The 11353-nt window shown below is 46.2% G+C and overlaps 1 protein-coding gene and 1 long non-coding RNA gene across 4 annotated transcripts in view; both read right to left on the minus strand.

The window, feature by feature from the left end:
* LOC310667585 (histone-arginine methyltransferase CARM1-like) overlaps positions 1-10770 on the minus strand; it is a gene marked incomplete at its 3' end in the record, with an annotated part of 52005 nt that extends 41235 nt beyond the window's left edge. The window contains exon 1 of one of the 3 annotated variants that reach the window (XM_083420260.1): positions 10543-10770. In XM_083420260.1, coding sequence (XP_083276386.1) covers positions 10543-10717 — 175 coding nt within the window. In that variant the 5' untranslated portion in view covers positions 10718-10770. The remainder of the gene's footprint in view (positions 1-10542) is intronic. The other 2 variants (XM_083420262.1, XM_083420261.1) reach the window with 2 other exon arrangements.
* On the minus strand, positions 484-4464 carry LOC310668006. Its single transcript, XR_014506533.1, has 2 exons — positions 3761-4464; positions 484-3389 (listed from the first exon to the last, which is right to left on the minus strand). It is a non-coding gene; the product is annotated as an uncharacterized lncRNA (long non-coding RNA).
* Positions 10771-11353: the final 583 nt, after the last annotated feature.

An 11353-nucleotide genomic window follows, 5' to 3' on the forward strand; every position in this document is an offset into this window, starting at 1 on the left:
TTGCTTTCACAGCTCAATGATATTTGAAATGAAAACTCTTTATCCCATTGCTGAAAGTCTGTCTAGACTTGTTTACTTGAAAAACAGATTTTCTGCAAGATCTATACACATGTCTCTACTTTATTTTCCAAAAAGAACTGGTTATTTCTCTTACTCTCCTCTGGGTTCCATGGATTATGATGTCAGGTGTGCTATAGCAGTCTTAACTGTGGTTAAACAAATACTATATGCACATGGGCAACAAAAGAGAACAAAAATTTCAGCCAGACATAGCAAAGCCCCAAGTCAGATACATCACAAGCTGCAAGAACTGTAGCTTTCAAAAATGTGTTTGTCTGTTTAACTTTTTGTTCGTTTTATATATCCACAACAATCCCAATGGGATAAACAGATGAATTTACCATCACCAGAATTAAAAGCTTAACACATATACATTATTTTCTATGATTTCATTTACTTCTCTCTCTCGTACATATTTTCCCCCCTTCCTTACAATGCATTTTAAAAATGGGAGAAAATCTAAAATGAGGCATAATGGCAAAGAAAATTATTCAAACCTTTTAAAAAATAATAAAGAGATTGGATAGAGGCAAACAAGTACCCAGTACTTGTCATGGAATGTGGGGCTCATATCTGAAGTTAGTACAGTGGTACCTTGGGTTAAGTACTTAATTCATTCCAGAGGTCCGTTCTTAACCTGAAACTGTTCTTAACCTGAAGCACCACTTTAGCTAATGGGGCCACCCGCTGCTGCCTCGCCGCCGGAGTCCGATTTCTGTTCTCATCCTGAAGCAAAGTTCTTAACCTGAAGCACTATTTCTGGGTTGGCGGAGTCTGTAATCTGAAGCATATATAACCTGAGGTACCACTGTAGTGGCAAAAGGCACACACCTAAGTTGGTATCAAGGGAAACAATTTGTCCGATGTTATTGAAATAAGGGTTATTAATTGTTGTCACCCAGTAAGGTAGGGATCATAGTGCTCTAATAACCCTTAGATAACTGGAGACATTGTCTCTGTAAGGGGAGGCTCTTTGATCAGCCTTGTAAAAAGAGAATTGCAAGGGGTCACCAACATCGGCCTCTCCAGATATTGGACTGCCACTTCCATCATCCCTGACCATGGGCCAAGGGAGGGGGGGAGAGATATTGAGGACTTGCTATTTGGGATTGTTATTGTGACATTACTGATGTATTTTTATGTCACTCGTAAGCCACATTGAAAGGATGTGCGTCCTGGAAGGCAGAATACTGTATAAATAAGTTAAATAAATGTGTGCCTTTAAAAATAATGTGCTGTTTGCATCCACAACAGTGTGTGTGTGTGTTGGGGGCTTTTAGAATGAAAAGGTTGACCATCGCAGCCTGGCCCAATCGGAATTGCCATGCCCAACAATCACTGGGTATATTTTTAAAAGAATTAAGACTAGATCAAGTATTTGCATATCTCCTAGTTTGACCCCATACTGTACATCTTGCAATATGTATCCAGTTTGCGTCACCGGCTGCGTCTTCCCCTAGTTTCCACAATAACATTCTGACAAACAATACAAAAAGAAGCAGCAAATTTGTAACACTCTCCACTGGTGGTGTTTTAATGATTGAAAGCTTCTGCCCAGAGAAAACAGTGGATTTGCCAGACACAACTGGGGTTTGTGGTATGACACAATTATATTAGATTAGCATGATTTTGACATGCATTGCTACTCTGTGGTTACACACCAAATCCCTACTTTCCTTTAGGCATATTTTGCAAGAAAGCGTGTTAAAGGAGCTCTCCAAAAATAGGAAACAGCGACAGGAAGAGAACGTCTTGCTGCAAAAATCTGAAGACACCACAGCTCTTGCTTACAAAGGAATATGATGAAGCTGTTTCATGCAGGAAAATAAACGCTAAAATGCGGCACAACAGCAGGGCAAGTTTGGCATGGTTCTGCAGCAAAAACTAGCAGCTCGTATGCAAGCAGCAAGAGCAAAGCTGCAGGACAAAAGATTTCCAGTATAGGAGAGACAAAGTTCTATCATCCAGATTTTTATATTATGTTTTCTTTCTCCTGTGATCCAATTTAGGTTAGGAGGATGAACATTTTAGACGAGCTGTAGTCAATGCTAGTCCTACTCAGAGTCAATCCACTGAAAAGACTAACTTACTGTAGGTCCACTGATTTCATTGGGTCTACTCTTGAGTAGAGACACGGGTGGCACTGTGGGTTAAACCAGAGAGCCTAGGGCTTGCTGATCAGAAGGTCAGCGGTTCGAATCCCCACGACGGGGTGAGCTCCCCTTGCTCAGTCCCAGCTCCTGCCAATCTAGCAGTTCGAAAGCACGTCAAAGTGCAAGTAGATAAATAGGTACCACTCTGGCGGGAAGGTAAACAGCATTTCCGTGCGCTGCTCTGGTTCTCCAGAAGCGGCTTAGTCATGCTGGCCACATGACCCGGAAGCTGTACGCCGGCTCCCTCGGCCAATAAAACGAGATGAGCGCCGCAACCCCAGAGTCGGTCACGACTGGACCTAATGGTCAGGGGTCCCTTTACCTTTACCTTACTCTTGAGTAAAACCTAGTTGGCTACAAACTAGGAGTTTTATGGCTGCTATCCCAGCATATACAATTTACTAGGGAAAGTCTCACTGAATGCCATGTGGGGCTGATGTTCAAGGCAGATGTGCACAGAATTGCAGGACCTGGGAGTGAAGCCCACTGGACTCTGTTGAACTTCTCAGCCGGCACAAATAAGAGTGTATTGCTATTCAAATTTCATGTAAGACTTCAATAGGATCTGAAAGTGATCTTCCTTTATCTGATTTTGTCTACTTCTGTACATCATTTTTTTTCTTCTGAAAATATAAGGTTCTCAGCCAACATTAATATGTGCTCCAAAGACAGAAGCACATGGAATCTGTTGACCCTTACATTTATTTACTCTTCATTATGATATTAAAGATCAAAGCACGTTTATGCTCTTCAAGAGATTATGATACTTTAAGAAGAAGAAAATCTATTTTCTCCCACAATTCTCAGATACCATCAGAAGAGGAAACTACATCCTTCCTGAAGTTTGACTAAATTTTCAACCACACATAGCTCTATAATTGATTTTCTTTCACTGCAACAGATTCACAGCTCAGTAATGCAGACGCTGCTTCATTGACTTTAATCGGACAACACCTGGTTAAATGCAGCCAAGAGAAGGCACTTTCTTGCCTAGGCTGGCCAGTTTGCAGAGATCTTTCGCTGAGTTGCTCTGCAGTCTGCACTCATCCCTCAGGTGATACCCAAAGGAAGGGCCTTCTCTGCCCTGGGAGATGTCAGGCAAGAAGCCACCCTGGACTGCTTTCAGGCACTTCCTAAAGCCTTGTTTATGGGCTGATGCAATTACTATGTTATCACCTAAAGGTAAAGGTAAAGGGACCCCTGATCATTAGGTCCAGTCGTGACCAACTCTGGGGTTGCGGTGCTCATCTCGCTTTACTGGCCGAGGGAGCCGGCGTACAGCTTCCGGGTCATGTGGCCAGCATGACTAAGCCGCTTCTGGCAAACCAGAGCAGTGCACGGAAATGCCATTTATCTTCCCGCCAGAGCGGTACCTATTTATCTACTTGCACTTTGAAGTGTTTTCAAACTGCTAGGTTGGCAAGAGCAGGGACCGAGCAACAGGAGCTCACCCCATCGCAGGGATTCGAACCGCCGACCTTCTGATCGGCAAGTCCTAGGCTCTGTGGTTTAACACACAGCGCCACCCGCGTCCCTTATGTTATCACCTAGCTCTTGGCATTTGCATTTTCCTACTGTGGATTTCCCATTTTATTAGTTTTATTGCACTGAAAGGTGTGACCGGTGTCTACATAAATCCCATACGGATGCAGTTGCCAGACAGAGACTTTTTGGTCCTCTCAGGCACGTAACTGCCTTGTGGGCTTTCTACTGGCACAAAATGAGCTGTTTTCAATGTTTTGTATCACTGGGGGTTACTATTGTTTCCTTGGTATATGTTTTGAATCCAGCACATTATGAGCAGCCTAGACAACACGACAACACCATGTAAAAATATAACAACTAACAGTAAACTGAGCGAGGCACCCACGGTTATTAATTGCATCCTGTCCCCAAATGAAAAGTCTGTTAATTGGTGGATACAAAGTATATTTTACACGGATGGGAGGAAAGCGACTCCTCCCACCATCATTCCAGAGCATCCTGAAGAACAGCCCTGCCAGGGGATCAAGAGAGAATGAGCAGAATGTTGAAGACTGGCAAAGAATGTGGAAAACTGACTTGAAATTTACAGATTGCTCTCTTTTGAAAGAAAATCATATGAAAATGATGTACAGATGATACATAACACCAGTGCAAATAGGAAGAACGTACAAAACTGCTTCAAATATATGTTGGAAATGTAAGGAAAAAGGAGGGACCTTTTATCATATGTGGTGGGATAGCTGTAAAATTAAAAAATTCTCGGACATGATATTGAAGAATTGGGATGAACTGAAGAAAATGTTCCAATTAACATTTGTTAAAAAAACCCCTGAAGCCTTTCTGTTAGGGATTGTAGGAAAAGACCTGCCAAGGAAAGTGAAAAATATTTTCATGTGTGCGACAATGGCGGCAAGAGTCTTAATAGCACAGGGATGGAAGAATGAAGAAGTCCTGACCAAAGAGAAACTGATGGACTATGCGGAATTGGCGAAACTGACATATAAACTACGTGATAAGGACAACTGTGATTTTAAGGAAGAATGGGAACCCTTTACAAAGTACCTAAAGAAACAACAAAACGAACTGGACTCCTTGGCAGGTTTTGAATAAACACTCACAAACTTTTTAGTGATAATAGCCAGTCAGATAAATTAAGGATCTATACAATTTTGTAACATGCAGAGAATAACATGTGTTGATAAACCAGAGAGAGGAGCTGAAGGAAGTTGGGGGGGGGGTTACTTTATGGGGAGGGGGGGAAATAGGGGGGAATTAAGGATATGTTTTTTGATAAAACGTTTTGTTGAAATTCCTAAGAAAAATATTTTTTTTAAAAAAAGAGAGAAAATGAGCAGAATGATTTGGAAAGTCATCAGCGGAGGATGAAAATGTTGCATTTGAACATGTCCTGTGTGAGACATGCAAATAATAGTTTTCGACTATACTATACAATGAAGATAAAACACTTTCACATGTTTAGCCTGGAAAACTAACAATCTAATTATAAATACGGACCTCTGTGTACAGATGGTGACAAACCACCTTGCCAACAGCCCCCCCCCCAAACTCTGGGTAATTCAGGAGGTGAGACAGGCATGACGTTTAAAAACTTATGTTTACCTAAGCTTTTCTGGGCACGAGCTTTCCTTTCCTTTTGTGATATAACGCTGTGGTTTTAATCTTGTTTTTATCCACCTTTAAAGATAATTTTACTGAATGTTGTTTGCCTTTTTACTGCTACTGAAATTAATTGTAAATTGCTTGGGGATCTGTTTGCTATACCTATATAAAATTTCTTGAAATAAATAAGAGAACTGAATGCCGAATGAGCAAGTCATAACCGCTCTTGCACACACAGAGTCTGTGAACATAGCATCAGCCATGAGTTCACTGTGCAGAGACCACGTACAACTGAGATCAGAAGCTTGCTTTTTCTTATGTGCTTCGCCACAAACCATTTTTGCATAGTGTGCATTGGCTGGTCTTTGTATCCATCACAAATTTAGCTCCCCCCATTCTCCAAACAGTTTTAAAGTGTTTTAAACTGTGTAGAAAACAAACAAACAGCATAATTTCCATGTGTTTGCTGCATTGGGAGTGAGGGGCATTGTGATTAATCTTCAGAAGAGAACCATATGTAGGCAGAAAGACATCTATTACCAGCCACATGCTTGAATAAATCATATGATGGGTTGGTACAATACTCACATGAAGAATGTTAGCCCATAAAGGAATTTATTCCAGCACATCAGCTTAACACATAGTATTATTTCAATTTTTTGCATTGAAATATACCTTTTAATGTGCTGGCTGAATCGTTTTAAGTTGGCAATCAGTGATGAGAAATGCCCATTATTTTCACTGGCTCTGCTAGGACAGCCCAAGGTAAAGGGCCCTGCGGTCACAGATCAGGCACCAAGAGTGTCCCTGAACACACAGATATACAACGTGATCAAAATAATGTTGCTAAAGGATAGTTTAATCTCATCCTCACGGCTTTTATTGTCAACGCAACTTTCCCTTGAGACGAATTAATATCTCATCCACCTGACAGCGACAACAATTTAAAACAGACTTCATCTGTATGAAGAATCCCACAGCTCCTATGAATTCAGGCGAAACCAAGAGCTCCAGCATCAGGATCAATATTTGCCTCTGAGACACAAATTCTCTTTCTCCCCCTCCACATTCAGTACTCAAAAAGCACAAAACAGCCACTGTGTTTTCTCCTAAAGCCTTGGAAAAGCTGGCGCTGAAGTTTTTTGAAACCCTTCCTGGTAAGATCATTGCTTCCATCATCTGTGAAAGAGCCGGCAAAGCATTTGGCATCCGCACGGCCGGATCCTGAGCAGCAGAGCAGCATCCCAGGAGAAGCCGCTCCAGGCCAGGTGGGGAGAGACACTTCGGCTGCCACCCAGGGGCAGATTCTACAGAAAAGGACTAGATCAGCAGGTCTTGGGGGTTCGCTTCCAGAACCTTTGAAGAAAACCTTCCCAAGTCACACACACATCATAATCCAGAAAACATTTCAGCTTTCTTCCTTACCACAGAGAAGAGCCCCCTTCTTAGGGAGCATCTGCACTGATCACAAAATCAGTTTGGCCCTCCATTAAGCACTTCAGAAAAACAGCCCACCTTGGCTAAAGGCACTTTTCTCCAATACAGCTCAGGGCTGCTATCCCCTTCGCTACAGAGGATTTTAAAAAAAGCGAATCCCCCCTGCAATCATTTCTCAAAAATTATCCCACATTTTTGAAATTTTAATTTTTTTATATATATAATAAAATGTTTTGTACAAATCATGATGCTGGTAGGAAATCAACTTAAAAAAAGAATTCTTTTTAGAAAACAATCCAGTCTTCTTTGGCAACATATAAAAATTGCTCTAGTGTTGGGCATGCAGCTTATTTTTCTTGTTCAAACTAAAAGGATAATGCAACACACATGGCTGAAATTCTGCCTTTTAATGTCTGACAACTTAAAATATTATACCGTTTATTTGCAAGGTTTATATCCTGCTGTATACTCAAGTATAGCTCAAAATGGTTATTTTAAGCCTCTAATGTTCCCCTAATAATGCTTTTGAGTATCTACTGTCATTTCTGCTACATTTTTAGCACAATCTTGATATTAGTAATGGAACATATTTTATTTCTCGCACATTTCAGAAGTCAAAAAGATTTCCACAGCAGCAGTAGCAGTCGAAGATAGTGCCAGCCCCGGGGAAAGACAAGTTGTGGCATGAAGTTGAACTGAACTTGTTTTCCTCAAAACTTTTTGAAAGTCTTGCAGCGCCTTTTAGGGACCCCTAGCTGCCTTTAACCACCAAAGGATTCCCTCCCCCATCCGATTTCTGCCCTCTGCATCAGGTCACTTCACTCTGTTGCATAGCGGGATCTACTCTGGACAAGAGGAGCCATAAATGGAGCTGAGTTATGAATACGGCTGAGCGATATCAGTCTTTTAAATAACGGCGTATCACTATATCACCAGCTAAACATCATGCTATAGTGATACATTGCTATGTTGAAAAGGAAGGAACATCGGCCCTGCGAGGCTCTGGGGTGAAACTGCCACAGCTCCACCTCCACCTCCTGTGCAAGGGAGGGAGAAAGCAAGCAAGCCTCACCAGCTGAAGGCTTCATCCTGCTCTGGGCCTCAAACCGGTCCTGGACATTGATGCATCGCCCAGGCCTAGTTACAAGCAGGCCGTAAGGGATGTACCCAGTTTGCAAAGCTCACCTGGCACCTTTGGCAGCCACTTACGACCAAGCAAAGAAGCCCAGGCGCCAAGACGTGCCTGATGTCTTCCCCGCCTGGAGGCACCTGCCTGGATCTGGACTGTTTTCACACCCCAGCAACACATCCTGTAGAATTCCAACTCTCATATTTTATCTGCACAATCAGGAAGCAAAAAGTCGCATTGAAAAATACGACTTTTGAGCCGTCTGCCCCCCCCCCCAAACGGCAACCAGGCATTCTGTTTTGGCGCCTAGCTTATAGATCTGAATTTCTCCCACTGCCTGTGTGCCTCTTGAGGGTCCCCACCCCTTTGTCAGGGGTCCACACCATTTCTAGCCCCTGCACTTGTCTCCTTGGCTCTGAGGCTCAAGCGCCACTTGGGACACGATGAACAGAAGATCCACAAAATATCTCTAACCCACTATAGTACCTTAATGCAAAAGCCCTGTGCTCTAGACAACGGAGAAAGCCCAGGTTCCCCATGTGCCAGAATGTTCTCAGGCCCGTGACTGAAGTCCAGAGCAAAGGAAACACACTAAGAAAAAGGCACAGTAGCTTCTTCTAAACTGTGTTGTTTTCATTCACTCGTAAAATACAGTGGTGCCTCGCAAGACGAAATTAATTCGTTCTGCGAGTTTTTTCGTTCTACGAGTTTTTTCGTCTTGCGAAGCACCAATGTGTATTGACGGTTTCCCATAGGAATGCATTGGCGGTTTTTAAAAAAAGGCGCAAGACGTTTCGTCTTGCGAAGCAAGCCCATAGGGAAATCCGTCTTGCGAAGCAACTCAGAAAACGAAAAACTCTTTCGTCTTGCGAGTTTTTCGTCTTCCGAGGCATTCGTCTTGCGGGGCACCACTGTATACTCATAAGCCACGTTTTGGCCCTAGCAGCCGAAAATAAAAAATAAAACACTAATACGAAAATTAAGCAACAAACCAAATAAAGAACATGACCCCCCCCCACACACATATACATTAAGACCAAGAGGAATGGAATCAAACCTCCACCTATTAAGAACAAGTAAAAGCTGCCTGGAAGAGTAGGGGAGAGTCTAGGACAGGCATCCCCAACCTGCGCCTCTCCAGATGTTTTGGCCTACAACTCCCATGATCCCTAGCTAACAGGACCAGTGGTCAGGGATGATGGGAATTGTAGTCCAAAACACCTGGCGGGCCGAAGGTTGGGGATGCCTGGTCTAGGAAATGCCTTGGTAGGGCATTCACAGCTGGGGTGCTGCCACAAAAAAGGCCCTGCTCTGTGTTTCCACCAACCTCAGCTCTCTAGAGGACAGAAGAAACGAAGAAGTCGACTAGAACACAGCACTTTCCCCCCTGCTCCCCCCCCCGGGGGGGTCCTTCCACAGCCCACCCACCACCAAGGCCTACACACTTGAGCTCAAAGCTTGCTTATGGGCTTCCCAGGAGTAACTGGCTGGCCACTGTGAGACCAGAATGCAGAACTAAGTGGACCTTTGGCCTCATTCAGCTGCTCTCTTCTGTTCCTGGCTAGTCAAGAAGGCAGGGCATCCTTAGCAAGCCATGATGGCCAGGAAAAAGCCCCCAGCGGAGTCTCCTTGGGCTGGGCTGCCTGCCCTTTCCCCTGCCCTCCTCTCCCGCTTTGCAGCAGGCAAAAGCAGGTGCTCCTCTTGTTCCAAGCTGCTGTGATTGCTCTATCTGTTCACTTTTTAAAATGCAGTTAAGATAGGTGCCTCCTTAAGGCAGGAGCAATCAAGTGCAAGTCCTCCATCTGCAGTGGCGTAGCGTGGGGGGTGCAGGGGGGGCCGGCCGCACCGGGCGCAACATCTGGGGGTTAGGGTAAGGGGGCGCAAATCCACGGGTTAGGGGGCGCAAATTACTTGCCTTGCCCCGGCTGATGACAACCCACGCTACGCCACTGTCCATCTGGGACAGAAGCTCTCTGTTCAATGTCAGAACTCAAGCAGGAATCCTTCTGCAGGAGGGGTTAAGTGAGGACTCACTAAGCTTTGAACCCAGAACATTCTGCACGACGGAACTCCACAAACAGACTCCTTTAACCCTGCACATTTGTGTCATGCCATTCAGTCAGATAATAATAATAATAATAATAATAATAATAATAATAATAATTTATTTATATGCTGCCTATCTGACTCAGGGTGGCTTCCAACACATTAAACCATTTGCCAGAACTGCAAAGAGATCACCGGAGATCACCTAGCTATCTCTGAGCATGGGCAGACTGCCCTTCAGTCCCCGGGAGTTACAAAACGCAGAGGGACCCTTTCCGATTCGGGATGGCAGAGCAGGGCTTCCGGGGAGAGTCTGCCTCTCCTTCGCTCTCCCCTTCCTTCTCCTGCCTCCCAGCTTCCCGGAGTGAAGACGCAACTCCGCGGGTGCGAGCTCAGCTCATCCTCCTCCTCGCCAACTGCCCATTCCACGGGAAAAGCGTAACGTGTGAACGGCTCCCCCCCCCCAAGACCAGACACGCGTTTGATTTCTCCGAGAGCCTTTCGGACGTGACCCGCGAGGCAGCCCTTGCCGGTGCCTTGGGGGGACGCGGGGCTGGCCCTGCTGCAGCCCTTCCCTCCCTCCCCGCGCGCCCTTCCGCGCCCCTACTTCACCGTCGGTCACGGCCAGCTCGGCTTCTCCGTCTCTGGGCTGCAGCTGCAGGCGGAGCGCCTTGGCCCCGGCGCGGAGCAGGAGCGGCCCCTGCGCCAGCTGCTCCTCGCTCACCAGCCGCAGCTGCACCGCGAAGCGCGGCGCCGTCGGACAGGCCGACCCCGCCGGGGCAGCCATGCCGCCTCCTGCCCCGCGCACAGCCGAGGCGGACGTGGCTCCTCCTCGCGCCAGACCCGCGGCGGCGGCAGCAGCGGGCGGACGAGCCTGGCGGGCACGAGCCTGGCGGCCACGCGCCGGCCGGGCTCCCCGTCGGAGGCGCCTCGCGCGGCCACGCAAAGCAAAGCAGCCTGCTTTGCTCCCGCTCCGCTTCCCCCAGCTAAGAAGCCGCGCGCGCGCACGAGCGCCCCCGACCCGTCCAGCGCAGCCCAAGTTGCGCTCCGTCGAGCTCCGCGTTGGCAGCAGCGACGCCCGGCGGCCGCCCCGGGAAGCGCGCTCTCGCTCTCTCGCTCGCTCTCGTGCGCCCCGCGGGACTGCAGCCGCGCAGGAGATGCGCCTTCTTGGCGCGGGTAGCTGCGCAGCGCTGGCCGCTCTCCGCGCAGCGCCCTCGGGGGACGGACGTGGCGCAGCAGCGAGGGCGAGGGGCAGCTGACCTTTGGCTTTCCTTGGCTTCTGAGCTTTGAGAAATGAGGCATGAGAAATGAGGACATAATATAATGTTTGAGGATTGGGAAAGATTGTGGAAGAAAGGGGTCAAGTTCAAGGCATGTACTGTGTTAAAGGAAAATAGAATGAAAATGATGTGCAGATGGTATT

The sequence above is a fragment of the Podarcis tiliguerta genome (assembly GCF_965153285.1).
Source record: "Podarcis tiliguerta genome assembly, chromosome: 17".
Taxonomy (NCBI): Eukaryota; Metazoa; Chordata; class Lepidosauria; order Squamata; family Lacertidae; genus Podarcis; species Podarcis tiliguerta.